General features: G+C 39.2%; 1 protein-coding gene and 1 long non-coding RNA gene across 12 annotated transcripts in view; one reads left to right on the top strand and one right to left on the bottom strand.

Moving 5' to 3' along the window:
- Positions 1-24,555, top strand: part of ndrg4 (NDRG family member 4) — a 183,748-nt gene that overhangs the window by 31,068 nt on the left and 128,125 nt on the right. For 2 of the 11 annotated variants that reach the window (XM_069901070.1, XM_069901059.1), the window contains exon 1: positions 3,288-3,504. The exons of the other annotated variants lie outside the window; for them this stretch is intronic. Coding sequence is in view for 1 of the 2 variants with exons in the window: in XM_069901059.1 (XP_069757160.1) it covers positions 3,404-3,504 (101 nt within the window). In the remaining variant the exon portion in view is untranslated. Of the gene's footprint in view, positions 1-3,287; positions 3,505-24,555 lie in introns of those variants that run through there. 11 annotated transcript variants of the gene reach the window in all.
- LOC138744629 (uncharacterized) overlaps positions 1-24,555 on the bottom strand; it is a 106,682-nt gene that overhangs the window by 11,169 nt on the left and 70,958 nt on the right. The gene's annotated exons all lie outside the window — the stretch shown is intronic.

Raw genomic sequence — 24,555 nt, 5'->3', positions numbered from 1 at the left:
GCTCAGATGAAGCAGTGAGCATTTAACAGCCAAGCTCAAGCTGTTCTTTGTGCTTTGGTCCTAAGATCTTCATTATCCTCTCCCACACATTCCTTTCTAAAATATAAATATCATGTTCTTTTTTAATCACAGCAATTAATGTTGCTCCTTGTCATTTGCAAAGAATATTTTCTTTGGAAGCTGTGAATACTGAAGTCAGAGGCCAGGATGTTACATTTAAAGTTTAAAGTTTGCGATATGATCATTGTAAAATAAGTTCAGAAAGGCTATATTACTTCTCTGGCTATGTAAGAATCGTAGCTCAGAGTTTCTTGTGTTCTCTGCCAGGAATGCAGTAGGAACTTGTCCAATGGGTGAGGAAGTTGTTGTGCTAACTCCTGCTGGTTTCTTTGAAGCATTGCAGTTTCTGAAGGACGGGGTGGGGGAGTTTGCAAGATATGCTTGCATTCTCACTTCCCCTGAACTCCCCCGTCACCAGCTCTATGTGCTTCCCAACTAATCAACAAAGATGCATGAAAGTGCAGTACATTCTGTCATATGCAGTCAACAAAATAGGTTCTTTGTTCAACAGTGTCAGCTCAAAATGTGTATGTGAAATTTGAAGAGAAATGTTTTGGCAAACAACGTTTATTTTGATTTTCCTCTTCAAAAGTAGTTTATTCTTCTTGTGCGTTTTGTATTTGAAGATTATTTTAGATGGGGTGGGATTGCTTCACTTTGCTATTTTGCTTAAAAGCATTAGAACAATAAGAAGGAAACACTACTGGAAGGCTCAATGGGTCAGGTAAAAGGGAGGGGTAGAGTGTGAGTAGGGGTCAGTAGGTAATGCTATATTGGACATCTGTCGGTGTCATTGTTGTACAATTGCTCACCAAAAGGAGGTGTAAGGCACTCCTGTGTGATAGCTCACAAGTCACCCTTGGGCAAAGTATAATACCTGTTTAGCCTCCCAATCAGGGTCATGGGAAGTCATAGATTGCAGATGGTGGATGATATTTACAAGTAGATTCTACAAATTGGAACTAAAAATGTTGGGCAGGTGAATCTGCTGATCAGTGACCAGGGTTACCCGTCCAGTATGGACGCTGCAACTGAAGAAGGCAACGGGAAACTACTTCATTTATTTTCCCTTGTATAATCATGAACTCAACATCGACTACGGTGTCAGCTCAAAGATGGAGCCTTCACCAAAGGAGAAAAGGGGAGACAACAACTACAATTTGGATGGTCAGCTTACAGGTGAGAGATGGAGTGACATGATCGCCCACGCTGAACGGCAAGGCACCTGAATGATGATACTGGACAGTCAGTTTGTTTACATTTGTTATCTGTTTAGAGTTCTTTGTTAACATGCTTGTGCTGTGTACAATTTTTGTCATACCAATTAGTTGTAATTCTTGCACACCCGCAGGAAAAAAGAATCTCAGGGTTGTATGTGATGTCATGTATGTACTCTGACAATAAATCTGAAAAATAAAGGTAGGAATGATGGAGAGGGGTATGGGAGACCATTGCGGGGGAGGGATGGAGAGGTTTGAACAGTGAGCAGTTAGCCTTGTCTGTGAAAATACTCGTTATTTATTCAGATGATGTCTGGGGATTGGTAGAAGCCGGACAAGTGAATTTTCCGGTTTCTTGAGATTGCGTGTTGCAAGATTGACAAACTAATTTTAAACTCCATATTCTTTACCTATTTATTTTCTGTGATTTTATTTGCTTGAAGTTTCTTGAGGCTGCTTGTTGCTTGAACTCCTCATAACAGGGTTTCTACTGTATCTTGGGGCAAGATGAGACTTTCTTGTCTATCTTCAACTTAAGTCTACAAATATCTTTGCCAATTTTCTGACCATTTTTTTAAAAAAAAGCTGATTTCCAATGCAATCTAACATGCACTGTGCAATGTGAAGGCTTCTGTCATGTGATAATAAAGGCAGCGTGGAGGTGCCAATACCCAAAGTCATTCTTGGGTTTTTATTGACTGGAGAAAGGTGAAATGAACCATAAAATTACATCTGAAATAACTATGATGGTAAGATTAACAAAGACTTCAGAAAGTACAGCGAAGATGTACAAAACAAAACCTGTTGTTTTCTATACTGGGTTCAGTTCCATAAATGATACATTCTCACCCAACCTGGCCTATATATTGTGGTCTATCTCAAAGCTTGCCTTATTCCCATCCAACTGCTAATGTGCTTTCACCCGCCTACAGTTCTAGAAATGTCTGTGTTTAGTTTAAGTCTTGTATATTTTCCTATTCCTGGTTTGGATTCTATTTGATGTCCTTTTCACTTCTTTCACTGTCCAAACATTGTTCTCCTTTCCCTCGTGCTTATTTTCCACAAAACTATATCTGCTCTATTTCTCTCCTGGTCCATACACTGGATTTCTTTGCAGCAACACGATGGATATCTTGTGTATGGAATTCACCGCTTGCTTTTGTTGTTTTAGTGCTATATGTACTGAATTTTTTGTTGTTGATTGAGTGAGATGCACAAATGTATCTTGCGTTGTACAGCATTATGCAATGCCTGTGCCGTCTGTAAGTATGCGGGTTGTCCAAATGCTAGATTGATGTCACATTGCCAAATTGAACCTCATCATGGCAGTTGCTGCTGCATTTTAACTCCGATGGAAAACCTGGCATTTAACAGCAGGAAGACTTCCTCGTGATTGGACAAATTCATTAATTATTTGGATGTTTGTTGGTCATTAATATTACGGAGCACTGGTTTTAGAGACAACATGATTTGAATAGGGTACTGAAATTGCATGATCAGCCATAATCGTATTGAATTGTAGTTCAGGCTCAAAGGGCTAACACCTAATTTCGCTTATAATGAGATATGGAAGGAATAAGAATTGCATTCAATTTTAGGCTTCAGGCTAACACTTGCTCTCAAATATGGGAACTTTGACCATCCCTGTCAGTCAATAGCATAAGAGGAAGAAGAGGGCAGTTTGTTGAATTACTGAATAGAAGGAGGTAAAGTTTTCCAGGATCAGATTTTTTACATTCTTCTCAGCAAGGAGCAAAGCTTGAAGTGACCATGCTTGTCCATGGAGCTGACAGATGATCATATATTGTAGTTGTGGCAAACCACGCCATTCCATTATCAAACTGGCATTTGTGGTTGCAGGCCCCCACAGGATCAGGAGTTCCTGGTGGCCGGGAGGCACAAAGAACTCTAGGAGATGCATGACTTCAGAGGTCGGGTAATTGTGATAGCGCGCCAACTGTAATTATTTAAACTCCAGCAAAGATTCCATTAAACAGTTCTTTTGGTTCAGCTCACAGACAACTTCTGTTGTGCTTTATTCATAACAGTCCCAAGGGATTTCATTCCATCAGCATGTGGGCAGCAGAAATCTTTCACTTCGGTACTAACACTTAAGGGAGAAGATGGATATACTGGCACCTATCATGGCCATCTGGCTTGGGACTACAATTTCATACATTCTATCTGAACTCCATTGCAATGGCCACATGAGGGTCCTTTCAAGGTGATACAGAATGATGGCTCTATGTTGTTATACATATTGGCGGCAGGCAAGAAACAATTTTGGTAGATAGCCTTAAGCTGGCACATGTGGACCTAGATCAGCTGGTATGGGTGGTATGCCCCTGGCACAAGGGGTGTCCGCTGGCCCATTCTAACAGTATAGGTGAGATTGTGGTGTCACTTCCAAACGCCGGTTCTGGTCGGGGTGGGGGTGGTTATGTGGTGAACCATGCCACTTCATTATCAAACCTGGTGTCCATAGTTGCGGACCCCAGCAGGATCAGGAATTTCCTTTGGCCAGGGGGCATAAAGAACTCTGGGAGGTGCATGACTTCAGGGGTTGTTGGGTGATTGTGATAGCGCGCCAACTGTAATTATTTAAACTCCTTCGAAGATTCCATTTAACAGTTTGATTGGTTCAGCTCACAGAAAACATCTATTGTGCTTTATTCACTACACCACTTGCTACAAGTTTTTGTTTTGCTGCAGTCACAGATCAAAATGTGTCTGACCATGTGATTTTTTTAAAAAAAAGTTGATTGTAAGAAGAATGCACTTACACCTGCGCTCTGATGCCTTCCACTACTTTTCCGGTTTTCGGTTTCCTAGACGGCTTTGACTCTCTCTCTCTCTCTCTTTTCCCTTTGTCTCCTTTCACAGAGCCAAAATCAATTCTCACCTGTCCTCTTAACATATCCAATTTTCACCTTTTGTCTGTTGGTCTGTTCTTTTTTCCCCCTTCTTTCCCCACCCGTTAATTCAGACACTTGTCTTTTCCCACTCAGACTGAAACATCCTATGGACGCTGCGAGACCAGCTGAGTACCTCTAGTCTTTCTACATTTTGACTACATTCAGCTGCAGACTTTTGTGTTTCACTCCATCCCATATCAAAATGACCTGAAGGATCTCTGCTGCTTCAATGAACAGAGTGGTCACTCTCTACCATCATCCATCTTCACTTGGCTGAACTTGTTTTCATATTGAACAGTTTATATAAAAAAAAACTCACTCGCTTTCTGCAAATCAAAGCTATAGCTATGTGAACTTACATTGGTCCAGGTTATAACTACAGACCAACTGGCTCCCTCCTGGTTTCATTTTCTGATTATATTGATGATGTTTCCTGCATGATTATTTCTTCATATTTTGACCATTGCTGCTCTATCTGAGTCTTATCTCCTGCAGTTATTTCAGCTTTTAAAAAAAATTGCCTTGCTTAAATGTGCTTCCACTCTTGTTAGTTCAGGTGACTGTGAAACCAACCTCGTACATGCAGACTCTACTACAGCTAAAGAACGGTCTCTAGGGATGGGTTGGTGACTTGTTTGTGAGACGGTGCAATCCAGCTGTTTACAATGGGCTTCCATATCTTCCCATAGACTTGAGGTTCTTCATGCAACATTGAATGATTGTTTTTGACTGCATCTCTTTCCACTCTAAAGGGGACTTCATTCCTTTCTCCTAGTTTCTTAAGCTCCATTGCGCCTGTTTTTTTTTCTTCAATTCTGGCCTGAATATTCTGGATATAATCATTGTGTCATTGTAACTACACTTTCAAGAATTTAGAACCATGGCAACTGAATTTTCTTCCTAATTCCTTCTGTTCCTAGGCCTTGTTTATAAACTAAACCTCTACTTCACTGAGCCTTTGATCATATGTTCCAAAGACTTCAGTGGCTAGGTCACATTCATATAGTAACATCCATTTGAGATGTTTACAACCTAAAAAGTGGCTTATTGATGTTAACTGTAGCTTCTCAAGGAGAAGCATAAATAATAAAGTCAGGAGCAAGCTTTTAAGCCAGAAAATGTGGAGAATGTGGAATGGGTGAGTGTCAGTGTTGTGCTCAAGAGGAAGCTGAATACATTCAAATGGAACAACAAAAGGAAAGAGCAGCACAAATGGTTGGAAAAATCAGTGGGTCAGGCAGCATCGTGGAAGGCAACACATGTCAATGATTTGGACCAAAACTCTTCTGGAAATGTTGAACATCTATTGCCTTCCAAGAATATTGCCTTACCTGCTGAGTTCCTCCATCATTTTGCATGTTTCTCCAGTTTTCCAGCATTTTCAGTCTTTTTTGTTTACAATGGAAACAAAATTGATTGGAGAGTGCCCACGGAGCATAAACATCAGGGCTTGTTTTAATACTATAAATGTCATATAACATTATAGTATGACATGTGCCTTTGGATTCCATTGCCTGGCTATATTTTCCAATATTTGCCATGATTTGAGAGTGATGTGTTTATGTTTCATCGAACTACCATAATTCAGTTCCTTAATTTTAAACTCAGTAACACTGGACAATGAAGATTTTGCTTCCTGAACACGTTTGTGTGTATTTTGTATCACACACTTTTAGAAGAGTGGGCAAAGAAATGGCAGGTGCGAAACAATGTTGAAAAATGTACGGTTGTGGAGAGCATGGTAAGATGGCGTAGAGTCTAGACGTGCAATCTCAACCTCTCTGGCCAGACTTTTAAATACCTGTTTTTTAACCCTTTGTTTTCAAGTTTAAGTTTTTTAAATTTTAGTTTAAAGTATTAAGGAATTATTATGGCCATTAATGGTAAAAATACTAAACCTCAAGTTCATAAGAAGTTACATTTTCAAAGTGCTGAAGATTTGGGCCTAGACGACTTGATCTCTTAATCTCTTCATTGTCTAAACCCCAAAGATTGCCTGTGGGGGATGAAAAAAAAACCTATTACTCACCAAATGAAGGATGACGCTGGAATTACCCGTTCTCCGGAAGAAGGTGCGTGTTTCCAAGAAGTGGACCCCAATTTGGAAAGCCTTTCGAATTCAATGGAGGGAGCACACAGGAAGACGACTCCATTATTGGAAATGCATCAGATAGCATTTCAATCTGAAGAAATCGTTTTTTTTAATTTGGTTATGTATTCCATTAATATTTAAAGACATATAGTTCAGCGTAGCCCTTTTATATTTTGTTTATCTTCTCTTTCCGTTTTTCCATCATTACCTTTCCTCCTTTTCCATTTCTGTTTTCTTATTTTCAACTCTTTATAAGACAACATTCCTACAACGTCCAACATTTTCCTTATTCTCCTATTTCTATCTTATTTATCCCCAATCTCCCCTTCACGTCCTGAGTTGTCCTTTATCCCTTGTCGGACAACCACATCTCCCCTCTCCATTTGGATTTGCGAATCCACTCGCAAGCGTCAACTGATTTTGCAGTGACCGCTATTTCCCCCCACCCCGCCTCCCCCAGAAAAGATTTCACTTTTCATATGTCACAAAGGTCACTCTTTTAATTCCCTCCTTATTCTCTCTATTCCATTACCTTCCCTTATTAATTCTTGTCTATACTATCTATATTTTCCTCTAAGTACAGATACATTCATGTATGCTCATTGTCTCTATTCACTCTTATACCTCTTTACCCGCATACATATCAATCGTGATCATTTTTACTCTCATTACCCGTCTTCATCCCTCAGTCTATTTTTGTAATTGTTCTGCAAATTTTCGTGCTTCTTCTGGATCCGAGAATAGTCTGTTTTGTTGTCCTGGAATAAATATTTTCAATACCGCTGGATGCTTTAGTATAAATTTATACCCTTTCTTCCATAAAATCGCCTTTGCTGTATTGAACTCCTTTCTCTTCTTTAGGAGCTCAAAACTTATATCTGGATAAATTTTTTGCCCTTTATACTCCAGTGGTTTGTTGCCCTCTCTTACTTTTTCCATTGTCTTCTCCAGTACCTTTTCTCTTGTAGTATATCTTAGGAATTTTACTACAATAGATCTTGGTTTTTGTTGTGGTTGTGGTGAGGCCAATACTCTATGTGCCCTTTCTATTTCCAATTCTTGCTGTAGTTCTGGACATCCTAGGGTCTTAGGGATCCACTCTTTTATAAACTCCCTCATATTCTTGCCTTCTTCATCTTCCTTAAGGCCCACTATCTTTATGTTATTTCTTCTGTTATGATTTTCCATTGTATCTATTTTTTGAGCTAGTAGTTCTTGTGTCTCTTTAGTTTTTTTATTAGATTTCTCCAATTTCTTTTTTAAGTCTTCTACCTCCATTTCTGCTGCTACTGCCCGCTCTTCCATCTTGTCCATTTTTTTTCCCATTTCTGTTAAGGTCATCTCCATTTTATTTATTTTCTCTTCTGTGTTGTTTATTCTTTTTCTTAAATCCTTAAATTCCTGTGTTTGCCATTCTTTAAATGACTCCATGTAACCTTTAATAAGAGCAAGTATATCCTTTACCTTGCCTTTCTTTTCTTCTTCTATTTCACCATACTCTTCCTCTTCTTCTTCCTCTGGGTTGACCATCTGTTGTTTCTTTGTTGCCCTTTCCTCCTCTTCTTTCTTGTTTCTATTGTGTTCTGTGGTCTCTTCTTGCTGCAGGTGTTCTGCAGCTGTCGTTGCCGGCTGTGGAGATCGACTCCCCAGCTGGTCCCCCCTCCCGTCGGTGTGTTTTTTTTCATTCGCATCGCGCATGCGCGAAGTATCGCGCATGCGCGGTTGCGCACTTTTACTCGGCTCTGCGAGCCATTTTTGTAGTCCATTATTTACCGACCTGAGGGAGCGGGTTTCTCTCTCCGCAGCGGGCCTCTTCGGACAGGTAAGGCCTTCACCTTTTTCCTCCTTTGTCTTCTCTTCCTCTCTTCTTACCGTTGCTTTCGATTTTTATTTTTTTGTCGCCATCTTCTTTCCACCTTTATACTCACTTTTCTGTAACTTTTATTTCTGTGCCTTTGTGTTTTCTCTTGTTTTTACCGACTTTTCTGGAGAGGGCTGGAGTTCACCGTCCGGCCACTACTCCATCACGTGACTCCTTTCCAAGAAATCGTTTTTTGATGAAAAAACGAGATACGGGGGGAGACCAGCGGCGACCCCCTGAAGAAGTCGGAGTGCCGTCACTGGGAGTCCAGACCCGCAGTAAAACTTTTAAAATGCCTTCTGTTGAGTTGCAGCAGGAGCTGCAGTTACCTTGTTCTGCCACTATGTCAGAGAGAGCAGAGCTGAGCTTTACTAAATCGCAGTGTATGCAATTAAATGAAGTTATTCAAGCTGTTATAAAACCTTTGTTGATATCTCAAATGAATGAAATGGCTCAAATGAATGCTGGTATAAATTCAGAATTAAATATGGTTAAGACACATCTTATGAAGAATTTAAAAAAATTTAGACTGCTTTTTTGGACTGTAAACAACAAGTGACTTCTAACACAGAAAAAGTGTTGAAGGTGGAAAAATTAGGAGAACGTGAGAAGGAAAGAAAAATAGATTATTTGGAGAAACAAAGCAGAAGGAATAATGTGAAAATTGTTGGTTTGCCAGAAGGTATAGAAGGACAAGATCCTCTTCATTTCTTTAAAGACTGGATTCCGCAAATATTAGGGCAAGAATTTTTCTCTGAGTGATTGGAACTGGAAAGAACCCATAGAGCTTTAAGAAGAAGACCCTCAGCTGGTCAACCACCGAGACTGGTAATAATTCGATGTTTGAGTTATTTGGATAGAGAAGCAATACTTCGACTTGCAGTACAAAATGCGAGACAACGACAAACCCCATTATTGATTCAGAATAGCAGAGTCTTTTTTTTAATCCTGATCTGAGTCAAGAGGTTATTCAACGTTGATGTCGATTCAATCCAGTTAAAGAAGTTTTGTGGCGTAAAGGTTATAAGTCTCCTTTTTGTTACCCTGCAGTGTTGAAGGTGTTTTATGGAGACTATCAATTTCGGTTATTTGGAACTGATCGTGAAGCAATGATTTTTGCTGATTCATTGCCAGATATAAGAGGACAAAGACGTAGTCCACCATTATCTCCTAAAGAAAAATCTGGTTGTTCTGGAAACGGAAGAAATGGCAGAAATTGGAAAAATGGGAATGGAGAGTCTACCTCCTTCTGAAATGGGATCTTCGAGATTGAAATCTTCTGGATGAAAAGAAGAATTTTCTTTTTCTATTTTTTCTTTTGTTATTATGATATTTTGATATTATTGACTGTTTGGCTGGAGAGGGAGAGATTTGCACTAAATTCTTTACTAGTCATCAGCCACTGGTGGGTGACCCACACCCAATTTTTGTTTAGGGGATTACTACCTTTTGGTAGTTTTTTTTTTGGGGGGGGTGGAGATTTTTTTTAAATTTTTTTTTATTTTTAAATTTGTTTTTAGTTTTTAATTTGATTTTTTTCTATTGGAGGGCCTATATATGTTGATTTAAGTTTTTATATAAAGATATTATTAGTATTTAGTAATAATAGTAGATATGTCAAAGTTGAGGTTTGCCACTTTTAATGTTCGAGGATTAAATAGTCTGATTAAACTTAAGCGAGTCTTGGCGTATATTAAGAAAATGAAAATTGATATTGCCTTTTTACAAGAAACACATTTGAAGGTGAAGGAAAGCATGAAATTAAAAAGGGACTGGGTTGGGCATGTATATTCTTCTTCATTTCATTCTAGAGCTAAAGGTGTAGCAATTTTGATACATAAAAATTTATCTTTTGAATTACAATCAATGGAGGAAAAGGCAGGATGTATTCTTAAATTGAATTGTAAGATTTTTAGTGAATTTTGGACTTTACTTACTATTTATGCCCCAAATGCAGATGATGCATTTTTATGCTTGGGTCAGGCTAATGATAATATTTTAGTTGGTGGTGATTATAATTGTGTTTGGAACCTTTATTAGATAAATCTCCAAAGAAAGTAAAAAAATCCAAGATGGCAATTCAGGTCCAAGCGTTGATGAAAGATTTTAATTTAGAAGATATTTGGAGACGTCTTAATCCGACAGAGAAAGATTTTTCCTTTCATTCATCAGGACATGAATCGTTTTCAAGGATTGACTTCTTTTTAGTATCGAGACATTTACAGGGGAAAATACAACAAGCGGAATATAAAAGTAGGGTGATTTCAGATCATTCTCTGTTATATTTTACATATGAAACTTCTGAGAACATTCAAATAGCTTATCGTGGGAGATTTAATACAATGTTGTTAAAAAATATGGAATTTATTGATTTTTTGAAAAAGCAAATTAATTTTTTTTGAAAGAAAAATCTAATTCTGTTCAAAGTAAGTTTGTATTATGCGATGTTATGAAAGCCTATTTGAGAGTACAAATAATTAGTTATACTTCTAAAATAAAAATGAATAGATTAAATCAGAGTCTTGAATTAGAGAAATAAATCAATGTTAGAAAAGTAATTTCAGAAAGATGCTACAGAAGATCAGAAAATAGAATTATCTAGGCTGAAATTGAAATATACTTTGCAATCTTATCAATTTGAATGTGTGATTAATAGGACTAAACAACGGTATTACGAATGGGGAGAGAAACCACATAAGTTATTGGCGTGGCAATTAAAGAAAGAACAGATATTGAGGACTATTAATGCTGTGAGATGGAATTCTCTTATTACATAAACCTCATGAGATTAATGATGAATTTTATTCATTTTATAAAAAGTTATATACATCTGAAGGAAAACAGGAAACTGGATCAATTGATTTTTTTTAATCACAGTTGAATTTACTGATATTAGAGGATGGAGACCTCAACAATGAAGACACTGTTTACATCCGGTACTGCATGGATGGCAGTCTCTTCAATCTGAGGCGTCTGCAAGCTCACACCAAGACACAAGAGCAACTTGTCCGTGAACTACTCTTTGTAGACGATGCCGCTTTAGTTGCCCATTCAGAGCCAGCTCTTCAGCGCTTCACGTCCTGTTTTGCGGAAACTGCCAAAATGTTTGGCCTGGAAGTCAGCCTGAAGAAAACTGAGGTCTTCCATCAGCCAGCTCCCCACCATGACTACCAGCCCCCCACCATGACTACCAGACCCCCCACATCTCCATCGGGCACACAAAACTCAAAACGGTCAACCAGTTTACCTATCTCGGCTGCACCATTTCATCGGATGCAAGGATCGACAGCGAGATAGACAACAGACTCGCCAAGGCAAATAGCGCCTTTGGAAGACTACACAAAAGAGTCTGGAAAAACAACCAACTGAAAAACCTCACAAAGATTAGCGTATACAGAGCCGTTGTCATACCCACACTCCTGTTCGGCTCCGAATCATGGGTCCTCTACCGGCATCACCTATGGCTCCTAGAACACTTCCACCAGCATTGTCTCCGCTCCATCCTCAACATTCATTGGAGCGACTTCATCCCTTACATTGAAGTACTCGAGATGGCAGAGGCTGACAGCATCGAATCCACGCTGCTGAAGATCCAACTGCGCTGGGTAGGTCACGTCTCCAGAATGGAGGACCATCGCCTTCCCAAGATCGTGTTATATGGCGAGCTCTCCACTGGCCACCGTGACAGAGGTGCACCAAAGAAGAGGTACAAGGACTGCCTCAAGAAATCTCTTGGTGCCTGCCACATTGACCACCGCCAGTGGGCTGATATTGCCTCAAACCGTGCATCTTGGCGCCTCACAGTTCGGCGGGCCGCAACCTCCTTTGAAGAAGACCGCAGAGCCCACCTCACTGACAAAAGACAAAGGAGGAAAAACCCAACACCCAACCCCAACCAACCAATTTTCCCCTGCAACCGTGTCTGCCTGTCCCGCATCGGACTTGTCAGCCACAAACGAGCCTGCAGCTGACGTGGACATTACCCCTCCATAAATCTTCGTCGGCGAAGCCAAGCCAAAGAAGAGGATGGAGAGAGACAGGAGTTAGAAGAACCATTTAACTATTTGGAAATTAAAATGGCTATGCTGGAATGCCGAACGGTAAATCGCCTGGTGATGATGGATTTTCGGTTGAATTTTATAAAATTTTTTATGATTTATCTACAGTGTTTGGGGATGTATTACGTCAAGTTGGAGAACATTATGAATTACCTGAGTCTTGTTCTAGTGCTTTAATTACAGTAATTTCTAAAAAAGATAGAGACCCTTTGAAAGTATCTTAATATAGACCAATTTTGTTGTTAAATGTAGATTATAAAATGTTAGCTAAAATATTAACCTCCTCTCTTCAATCTTCTTCAGCATGATGCTGAACCAAGCCATGAAAGACCCCAACAATGAACACGCTGTTTACATCCGGTACCGCACGGATGGCAGTCTCTTCAATCTGAGGCGCCTGCAAGCTCACACCAAGACACAAGAGAAACTTGTCCGTGAACTACTCTTTGCAGATGATGCCGCTTTAGTTGCCCATTCAGAGCCAGCTCTTCAGCGCTTGACGTCCTGCTTTGCGGAAACTGCCAAAATGTTTGGCCTGGAAGTCAGCCTGAAGAAAACTGAGGTCCTCCATCAGCCAGCTCCCCACCATGACTACCAGCCCCCCCACATCTCCATCGGGCACACAAAACTCAAAACGGTCAACCAGTTTACCTATCTCGGCTGCACCATTTCATCAGATGCAAGGATCGACAATGAGATAGACAACAGACTCGTCAAGGCAAATAGCGCCTTTGGAAGACTACACAAAAGAGTCTGGAAAAACAACCAACTGAAAAACCTCACAAAGATTAGCGTATACAGAGCCGTTGTCATACCCACACTCCTGTTCGGCTCCGAATCATGGGTCCTCTACCGGCACCACCTACGGCTCCTAGAACGCTTCCACCAGCGTTGTCTCCGCTCCATCCTCAACATCCATTGGAGCGCTTACACCCCTAACGTCGAAGTACTCGAGATGGCAGAGGTCGACAGCATCGAGTCCACGCTGCTGAAGATCCAGCTGCGCTGGATGGGTCACGTCTCCAGAATGGAGGACCATCGCCTTCCCAAGATCCTGTTATATGGCGAGCTCTCCACTGGCCACCGTGACAGAGGTGCACCAAAGAAAAGGTACAAGGACTGCCTAAAGAAATCTCTTGGTGCCTGCCACATTGACCACCGCCAGTGGGCTGATAACGCCTCAAACCGTGCATCTTGGCGCCTCACAGTTTGGCGGGCAGCAACCTCCTTTGAAGAAGACCGCAGAGCCCACCTCACTGACAAAAGGCAAAGGAGGAAAAACCCAACCCCAACCAATCAATTTTCCCTTGCAACCGCTGCAATCGTGTCTGCCTGTCCCGCATCGGACTTGTCAGCCACAAACGAGCCTGCAGCTGATGTGGACTTTTTACCCCCTCCATAAATCTTCGTCCGCGAAGCCAAGCCAAAGAAGAGAAGATAAAATATTAGCTAAAATATTAACAAATAGATTGGCTAAATTTTTACCAAAGTTGATTCATATTGATCAAACAGGTTTTATAAAGAATAGATATGCTTCAGATAACATTTTTGCGCATGATTAGTTTGATTAATAGATTTCGACAGTCTTTAGATCACCCGATGGTGATATCCTTAGATACAGAAAAAGCATTTGATAGAGTTGAATGGAATTTTTTGTGTAAAGTTTTGGAGAAATTTAAGTTTGGTCCTTCTTTTATTGGTTGGATTAGGGCTCTATATAGTAAACCGGTAGCTAGAGTATTGACGAATGGTTTGATTTTGGAATCTTTTAAGTTAAATTGATCAACTCATCAAGGTTGTCATTTATCACCAGCTTTGTTTGCGTTAGTGATTGAACCTTTAGCACAGTTGATAAGACAAAATACACAGATACAAGGTATGACAGTTTTAGATGAAGAGTATAAAATTAATTTATTTGCTGATGATGTATTGGTGTATTTAATAAACCCAGCTCAGTCACTTTTGCATTTGAAGGAATGTTTAATACAATATGGATGTCTTTCTGGATATAAAGTTAAATGGGGAAAAAAGTGAAATATTACCAGTAAGTGAAGGAGATTATTCAGTTTATTAAAATATTATTAATTTGAAGTGGACTGATTGAATTAAATATCTGGGTATAATTTTGAATGTTAATTATCAATCTTTATATAAATTAAATTATGCTCCATTAATGAAAAAAATTAAAACTGATTTGATGAAATGGAAAGATTCACCTATTAATTTAATGGGTAGGATAAATACAATTAAGATTAATATCTTTCCGCGTATACAATATCTATTTCAATCTATTCCGTATTTACTTGATAAAATTTTTTTTCGAGGTTTAAATAAAATGGTTAGGGAATTTTTATGGAGGGGTAAATTTTTGAGAGTAGCTTTGAATAAATTAACTTGGAAATATGAGTTAGGGGGACTATGTTTACCACATTTTCAAAATTATTATGAGGCAGCCCAACTTAAATTTATTAGTTCATTGATGGCAAGTATTTCTGAATTTGAAATACATCATTTTTTGTTTAGATGGAATATAAATTTGTTACAACAATATAATGTGCCTATACTAAAACATTTAATGAAGTTATGGGTAAAAAAAATGATAGGCTCCAGGGGTAAATTATTGGCTTTGACACCATTGTATAATAATCAACTTATTTCTTTTTCAATACGTAATCAAAGTTTATTGCATTGGAGATTTAAAGGTGTGAAAAATTTGGGAGATTGTTTTAAAGAGGGTAAGTTTTTATCTTTTAATCAGATGAGGGAAGATTTTGGTATTGATAAGAATTCTTTATTTTTTTATTATCAAATTCGATCTTTGGTAAAATGTGTTTGGTAGAGATATAATTTTACCTAAAATGACTAAATTTCAGACTTTTCTTATGAAGGTACCAGAGAAGGGTTATATTTCATCTATGTATCTAGTATTACAGGATGGTATGAATAAAAAGTGTTGGGATAGATCTAAAATTAAATGGGAAGCGGATATTGGTTTTATTTTTTCTGAAGATGATTGGTTAGATATCTGGTATGATAGTGTAACTAGATTGATAAATGCACATTATGCAATGATTAATTACAATTTTTTACATCAATTATATTTGGCACCTGAAAATTTTTAAAAATATGGTTTTAATTAATCAGATTTGTGTTTTAGATGTGGTGATATGGTTGGAACTTTTTTTCATGCTGTTTGGTTATGTATACATTTACAATCTTTTTAAAGAAGTGAAAAGGACATCTTTTTGGAAGAAAATTAAATCGTTTTCAGAATACCTGTCTAAGATTAAAATAGTTTTAGATCCAACAGTATTTTTATTGGGTAGTTTGCAACCTTTGAAAGGTTTGGGATTAGATAAATTCCAGCTTGCTTTTGTATATTTAGCTTTATCCGTAGTGAAAAAATGTATTGCTAGTACGTGTAAAGATACAAATATGATTGATATTAATAGATGGCATAATTAGATGAAATATTGTTTAATAATGGAAAAATTATGTATGTTTTGCATGATAATTATAATTTTTTTATTAATAAGTGGCTGTTATACAGAATATTTACATTTCAATTTATATTGATTTAATATTAATGTCTATATTTAACTTTTTAATCTTTCTTTTTTCTTTTTTATGGCTCTCCTTAGGAGAGTTGGCTGAAGTGGGGGGGGGGGGTTCTTTTAAAAAAAAAAAGTTCATGTTCATGTTTAATTGCTGCATATGTCATATTTGTTTTTTGAACGAATAAATAAAGTTTAAAAAAAAAGAAAAATGTATGGTTGTACATTTTGGAAGAGGAAATAAACAGGCAGATTATTATTTGGGTGGGGAGAAAAGTCAAAATTTGGAAGTGCAAATAGACTTCGGGGGTAATCATCAGGGTGCAGTGCTAATTTTTTTAGGTGGCGGAGCTCACCAAAAATGGTGACAAGGAGGTGCTGGAGTGGCACTCCAGTGAGCTCTGGACCACTGCACCCCTGGTCCTCATGCAAGATAACCTAAAGGTTAACCACCAGATTAGATTGGCAATAAAGAAAACAAATGCTATGTTGGCATTCATTTCATGAGGAATAGTGTATAAGAGTAAAGAGGTGTTGATGAGGCTCTATGGGACACTGGTGAGACCTCATTTGGAGTACTGTGTACAGTTTTGGGCCCCTTATCTTAGAAGGGATGTAATGATTTTGGAGAGAGTACAGAGAAGATTTACCAGGATGATTCCTGGAATGCAAGGGCTAACATATGAGGAATGTTTATTGGCTTTTGGATTGCATTCATTGGAGTATAATTTCTCATTGAAGAATGAGATGGGATCTCATAGAAACATTTCAAATGCTGAAAGAATTGGACAGAGTAAATGTGAATAAGATGTTTCCCTTGGTGGGCGAATCCAGGACAAGAGGGCACAGTCTTAAAATTAGAAGGTACCCATTTAAAACAGAGATGAGGAGAAATTTCTTTAGTCAGAGGGTTATGGATTTGTGGAATTCATTGCCACATGCAGCTATGGAGGCCTGATTATTGGGGGAGTTTAAGGAGGAGATTGATAGGTATCTTTTAGTCAGGGTATCAAAGGATATGGAGAAAAGGCCGGAATTTGAAACTAGATGTGAAAACAGTGTGGCCTAATTCTGTTCCTTTATCTTGTGATCTTGTGAACCTATTTTTATGATTTCCTGATATTTTAAGTCTACTTGAAGCATACAAAACCATGAAATGCAGCATGTCTTTGAAAATTAATTTTCTGCATTGGCACTTGGACATCTTCCCTGCTGATCTTGGTGCAGTCAGTAACGGACATGGTGAAAGGTTTCACCAGGATATTGCAACTGGAAAAGCGGTATCAGGGCAACTGGAATCCATCAATGCTGGCCGACTATTGTTGGACACTGACACGAGAGGTATCAGATGCTGAGTACAAAGGAAAATCAACAACAAAATATTTTTAGGTCAGTTGAACTCACGCATTGTGTCAGCATTATGTGATAAAACATGTTAAATTCAATTAAAGTTATTGTTTCTCCAACTTCCTACATGATACAGCAACTCTGAAGTTATCTTTGTGTTCAGCTTGAAATTGTCTATCATAATCTTCAATTTCTTTCCAGGAAGCAAACCTTTTGGAAAAAAAAATGTTGTCCAGTGTCATTTGTATTCCTGCTGCCTCGTTTTTGGGAAAACAAAATGTATCTAGAACTGTGCACTCATTACAAATTAAAATTCTACTTATTGGAAGCTTGCCCGGTGAAGGCAAGTAATGCAGGACGATTTGTAGGTGATACATGTGGCTGCCAATACACCAATGGTGAAGGGGATGATGGTTAGAGCGATGGGAGGGGTGCAAGTGACAAGGGCTGCTTTGTAATGGGTGGTATGGAATTCTGGAACTATTGTACAGCACAGAAATAGCTCATTCAGTCTAACTCATCCATGCCTACACTAATCCTCTTTGATTGTATCCCTCTACCTTCTGATCCAAGTTATTGATGGAACAGTTCTTGCTCAGGCAAATCAGCATATTCTTTCATTCTCCTGACTTGTGGCCTACATCGCTGGAAAGGCCTTGGGTGTCAGGAGAGACATCACTTCCTGCAAGATTTCCACTCTCTGTCTTCCTGTTACAGCCACTGCATTTATCTGAATGGTCTAATTAAGTTTTTGATCATGGTAACCTGTCTCTCTATCCATAATGTTAATGGTGAGGGGGAATGATGGCAATGTCAAGGAGAGGTAGGCCTATTTTCTTTGTTGGAGATGATCAGATGAATGTGGGTTTGCGGAGGGGTGGTTCTTCATTGTTACTGTCAAATCTGGCGTCGTAAATATTTTTTACCAATCTGACTATTATCTCGAACTTACTACCTGTAGGCGTGAACTGCTTTATGGCTGGCCTACTAACTTTACAACTGTTAACCTGCATCCCAACATAGACCATATCCACTCCCCATCAATTGCTTATCGAAGATCATAGACTCTTGGTGCCTTGTGGGCAGGCTTGTAAGCATTGGCATGGGATTTTACAACCCATGAAGGTGATTCATCTTTTAGGATTCTTCTTACTATCTTCCCAGTTGTTGATAAGATTTTCCCAGGTCACAATGCTGGTCACAAACTCAATTATGGACTCATTTGAGGCCTCTTACTTGTGGACTATTGATTTTTTTTTGTTCTATCTGTATTGCACAGTCAGTTTGTTTACATTCTTTATCCGTTCACAGTTCTTTATTTGTTTACATGTAAACTGTACTGATTCTTTTTTGCACTACCAATAAGTGGCAATTCTGCCTCACCTGCAGAAAAAAGAATATCAAAGTTGTATGTGATGTCATGTATGTACTTTATCAATAAATCTGAATCTGAGGTTCTGTCTTTCTAGTATTATGAAGCATTTAATTTTAGTGGACTGTCACTCTAAGGGTTAGTATAAGCTGTGACCATTCACAACTGTGGTGAGAACTGAGGTGGCCACAACTTGTAAACATGTACCAACTTCACTACTTTTGAAGAGAAGATGGGTAATATGTTGCTTTTCCAGGTGGAAAAGAATCAAGTGAGAGACACACTTAAAGGAACAGACACTGTGTGATCAGCAGCCATTTTAAAGGAACAGACACTGTGTGAGCAGCAGCCATTTTAAATGAACAGCATTTTGAGCAGCAGCCATCTAAAGGAACACTATGCTGGAGTGGCTGTGTGTGGTAATGGACAATTTGTTTGTTACTCTCTGTCAGGAGATTTTTGATCCCCCCCTGTGGCCAAACAAAAGGTTATTTTTGAAGGGGAATTAGTGTACCACACCATGACTAAAGGAAAGGTCATTTTGAAGGGGAATTATTGAACCCCACTGTGATCAGAGGAAAGGTCATTTTAAAGGGGACTTGTTGAACCACCATAACACTTTGTTTGACCCATATCTAGGTAAAGGATGCAGAAGACTTGCTTCTTTGGATCGTGACCATTGTGCTGGTCATTTTGACTGACCCTTGCCAGGGTTTTTAGAAGCTTCATTGAAGTCACACAGTTCCATTCCCCCACGAAAGGAAAAGGGGAGTTGTGGCAACCACTCATTTAAAAGGACATTTGCTCTGGAAGCAACTTAATCAGGATTAATGAGTTTTCTGCAGTCTGATCCCTCAGTTTTTTCCGCCTCATTCATAATTACTTCTTTGCATCAGTTTAAGAGTCTTCATGTCAACATTGGATATCTAAGGCTGACTTTGGAGTGACTCCAGTATTATGTCTCAGCTGTAATGGTTTTAGGTATGACATATACACATATAAGTCTATTCACACCTAGTTGGGGATTAAATTTAGATAAGGTTAGATAATGTGTTATAATATTAGTAATTAATAATAAAAATATTATTTAAAAAATAACACTGTCTTGGCAAATTTCTATTGCTGCTGGTCTGTGATGTAACACTAGTGGCAAGGTGGGCCTTATTTTCACTGTGATAACTCCAAGTGAAATGCAAGGAGTCATATCAATCAGTGTATGTGGCCTTTGCTGAACTTGCAAAACCCTTTCACCTTGTACTCGAGGACATGTGTAGGGCCTGCAGAAATTTGTTTTTGTATTGCGTCTGCTCTATGATGCCATGATAGCCAATATCTTCCTAACAAAGTCAACAGGCCCTATCTCCATGTACATTAGTGACAGCAAGCTTGTATCATTACTCCACCAATTTTTTCCTCCATCTAGAAACTTGGAGAATTGCATGCTGCACTGCATCTTCAATAAGCCTCCTACTGGTTGTGTGCTATTGCATGGGGCAAATAGAAACATCACCCAATAGTTGTGTGCAGATGGTGCTTGCATTCTGAGATGGAGCTCTAACTTCCTGTCAACTCAAGTTTTCGTAAGTCTGGTTAGATTTGCAGCTAGCAGATACTGAGAAACAAAGCATTAAATAGAATCTCCAAGCATGACTGTAATAAAACAACCAATGTGCATTACAGACCTGCAGCAAAATAAATTTAATTCAACTAAACCAAAAAGGAGCTTGACAAACACACAGCCAGTAATTACCATAAACTAAAATAATTAGTTGTCCCTGTGCACAGGCAAGTCATCTCCAGAAAATGGGACCAAGGATTAATGGACATTTATTGCACATCGTATTGCCATTTGTGTCCATGCCAAATTGAAATGTGCTGCCTTTTTCCATCCTACTTTCCAGATGTAAAGATGTCACTTTACAGCTCTTTAAATATTTCTTATGGAGTTTCTTATTTAAATGCAGTGAGCTATCCGCCACCACCATAATTAGTCAGAAAATGTTGGATCTCAAATTCCTCTTGTCTCATTTCTATCCACCAACTGTTTTAAATCTTTGCTGCTTCATTACTGATCTCTCAGATAAGGGATATTTGTGCTTCCAAGTTGAGTTCTATGTTTTCTTTCAGCCACATTTCTTCCAAAGAACACAGTGTATTCAATTTTTTGGTCAAAGCTAAATTTTTATGGAACAATTAAATGTAATTGATTTGTGAACCATTTTCACTTGAACCATTGAATAAATGCAGTAAAGGTCATGGTGGGATTGATGATTCCTTGTGTATGTAAGCGACGCTTATGTATGTATTCCAGTGGACAGAATCTTGCTGGGATGTGCCAGAATTCCATGACAATGTAAGTAAGTTTGATTCTATTACAGATGAATGCTGAAAATGGAGTATTAAACAAGATTCAAATCCATTAGCACAATCCAGTGCTAGACTGACTGCTCTCTGCCAATATATCTGTTATTGAAATATATCAGGTGATTATGAGTGATGAGGTGTGGTGGCAAAGACTAGGCCCTATTACCTGTGGGTATCAAAGCCCTGATCCTTCACTCTGTCTTTACCCACCTAGAGAACAATGCCTCATACACCAGGCTGTTCTTTAACTTCAACTCAATGTTCAGAGACTGGTGGGTCCCAGTACCCCTCTCTGCAACTGAATCCTGAACTTCTTGACTGAAAGACCACAACCTGTCCAGATTGGCAGGAAATCCTCAAGCCCCATCACACATTGGCACACGTCAGGGCTGTGTGCTCAGCCTGCTACTGTACACGCTGCTAACTCATGACTACTGCAAGGTTCACCTCCAACAAAATCAAGTTTGCGGATGATACAATGGTAGTAGGCCTCGTTACCAACAACGATGAGTCAGCTTACAGAGAGGAGATTGAAAGGCTTGTACAGTGGTACAAGAGAAATAACCTGAGTCCCAATGTGGACAAATCAAAGGATATGATTGAAGGATGAACGACCAGTCCTCACAATGTTATTAATAGTTCTGTCGTATAGAGAGTCTGGGACACAAAGTTCCCTGGCATCTATTTAAAGGACGACCAATCATGAACCCATAACCATTCGTCAGGAAGGCGCAGCAGCACCTACACTTTTTAAGGAGGTTGAAGAAGTCCAGGCTAACAATCCTAACAATGTTCTACAGGAGCACTACAGAGTGTCCTGGCTGGCTGCACCATAGTGTGGTATGGTGGCTGCAAAGCATCAGGTCGGAAGTCAGTATGGAGGCAGATTAAAACTGCTGAGAAGATCACTGGGGTCTCCCTTCCCTCTATTGATGACATCTACATGGAGTGCTTAAAGAGGGCACAGAGAATTATTGATGGCCCTTGCCATCCAGCCTTCAGTATCTTTGAGACGCTATCTTCAAGGAAGAGATACAGGAGCATTAAAAACCAGACTGTCAGGCGAGTAAACCAGTGATGATACTGTTGTTCGATCCTGGAAACCCTTAAATTATTTTTATATTTATTTTGGATCATTACGAATATATATATCATTTGTGTATAAGGTGTACTGTGTGCCAGTGTGTGGGCACAATGGATGGAACATAGGAAGTAGGAACAGGAGTAGGCCAAAAATGGCCCATCGAGCCTGCTCCACCATTCAGTAAGATCATGGCTGATCTAATTTATGACCTAACTCCACCTACCTGCCTTCTCCCCATATCCCCTAATTCCTCTATCATGTAAAAATTTATCTAACCGAATTTTAAATATGTTTAATGAGGCAGCCTCAACTACTTCCCTGGTTAGAGAATTCCAAACATTCAATGTTTCATTGGGGTGTATATGTACAATCAGATGACAATAAACTTGAACGTGTGAAAAGATATTCAAACAATAACCTAATAAAATGCATAACTTTACTGTATGTACAGACTGGTTGCCTGTTATGGATCAGTTTGTTCACACCAGCCTTAAATATTAAAATATTAATTGGAAGGAAATTGATTGGGCAATGCAGAAGGTAGGATGCGGAAGATCTCTGAGATGCATTTATTTCAGGAGTGTTGTAAGGAAGGTGGATGAACTAAAGGTGTGGATTGACACGTGGCGTTATGACGTTGTGGCTATTAGTGAGATGTGGTTGAAGGAGGGTTGTGACAGTTAAATATTCCAGGATTTCGCTGCTTTAGATGTGACAGAATTGTAGGAGTCAGAGGGGGAGGTGTGGCATTTCTTGTCAGGGAAGATATTACAGCGTCGTTGAAGCAAGGTAGACTGGAGGGCTCATCAAGGGAGGCATTGTGGGTAGAACTAAAAAATGAGAAGGGTGAAATTACTATTATAGGGGTATATTATAGGCTGCCAAATGGGGAGAGGGAACTAGAAAAGCAAATGTGCAAGGAAATAGCTGAGATGTGCAGTATGAATAGGGTAGTGTTGGTTGGAGATTTCAATTTTCCTACATAGATTGGGAAACACAGTCAGTTATAGGGCAGGATGGCTTAGAGTTTATACAATGTGTTCAGGACTGCTTTTTGCAGCAGTGTGTGGAAATGCCCACTAGAGGGGGAGCAGTGTTAGATCTGTTGTTAGGGAATGTAATAGGGCAGGTAACGGAGGTGAGCGTTGGGGAAAACTTTGAATCCAGTGATCATGGGTCCATTAACTTTAGCTTAATTATGGAAAGGGATAGGTTGGGTCTGAAGTCGAAGGTCTTCCAGTGGGGGAAGGCCAGATTTGAAGAAATAGAAGGGATTTGCAGAGATTTGTGTGAGCTGATCTTTTTTCCAGAAAGGATGTCGAGGAAAATTGGGGGGTATTTAAAGATGAGATTTTGAGAGTACAGGATCTTTATGTTCCAGTCCAGCTGAAAGGCAAGACCAAAAGTTCAAGAAAAATTAGAAAGTTGTTCGGGATAAGAGGGATGCCTATGCTAAATATAAGAAACAAAAGATTGATGAGATGTATGATCATTACTTAGATTGCAGAAAGAACCTTAAGATGGAAATTAGAAAGGCAAAAAGAAGGTATGAGGTGAAAGTGAATCCTAAGAGTTTTTACAGATACGTGAATAATAAAAGGAGGGTTAAGGAGAGAGTAGGTCCACTGGAAAATAGGAACGGTGGACTATGTGAGGAACCGTATGAGATGGGGGAGATATTGAATGATTTTTTTCTCATCTGTATTCATGAGAGAAAGGGACATTGCACTCTGTGAGATAAGTGAGGCGAATGGATTAGTTATGGAAAGGATAGGGATGAGTAAAGAGAGGTTTTGGAGCTTCTAGGGTCAATAAGGGTGGATAAGTCTCCTGGTCCTGATGGGATTTTCCTGATGGGAGCAAATAGCGGGGGCTCTGACAGTGATTTTTCAACGATCACTGGAGGAGGGTGTGGTTCTGAGAGATTGGAGGGTTGCAAATGTAGTTCCGTTGTTTAAAAAAGGCACAAGCTTCAGGCCAAGTAATTATCAGCCAGTAAGTTTGACTTTGGTGGTGGGTAAAGTTATGGAGGGTATTCTTAGAGATAGTATGTACAAATATCTGTATAGGCAAGGATTGATCAGGGGCACCCAGCATGGGTTTGTGAAGGGAAAGTCATGTTTGACGAATCTTGTTGAGTTTTTTGAAGAGGTAACAAGAAAAGTAGATGAAGGTAGGGCGGTTGATGTGATCTGTTTGGATTTTATTCAGGCTTTTGATAAGGTTCCACATGTTAGGTTTGTAAGGAAGGTTCAGTTACTAGGGATTAATAGAGAGATAGTGAGATGTGTTCAGAGGTGGCTGGAAGATAGACAGCAGAAAGTCATGCTTGACATCTGTCTTTCAGGATGGAAGCCTGTGATGAGCGGTGTGCCTCAGGGATCGGTGCTGGGTCCCCTGCTGTTTATCATTGATATTAATGATTTAGATGAGGGGGTGATTAACTGGGTAAGCAAATATGCAGATGATACGAAAATAGGGGGAGTGGTGGATAGTGAGGAAGGTTTTCTTGGAATACAGAAGGATTTGGTTTGTTTGGAAAAGTGGGCTGAAGGATGGCAGATGGAATTTAATGCAGACAAGTGCGAGGTGCTGCATTTCAGAAAAAAATAACCAAAATAGGATATA

The sequence above is a fragment of the Narcine bancroftii genome, chromosome 10 (genome assembly GCF_036971445.1).
Source record: "Narcine bancroftii isolate sNarBan1 chromosome 10, sNarBan1.hap1, whole genome shotgun sequence".
NCBI classification, from domain to species: domain Eukaryota; kingdom Metazoa; phylum Chordata; class Chondrichthyes; order Torpediniformes; family Narcinidae; genus Narcine; species Narcine bancroftii.
This window is presented reverse-complemented; position numbering and strand designations above follow the sequence as displayed.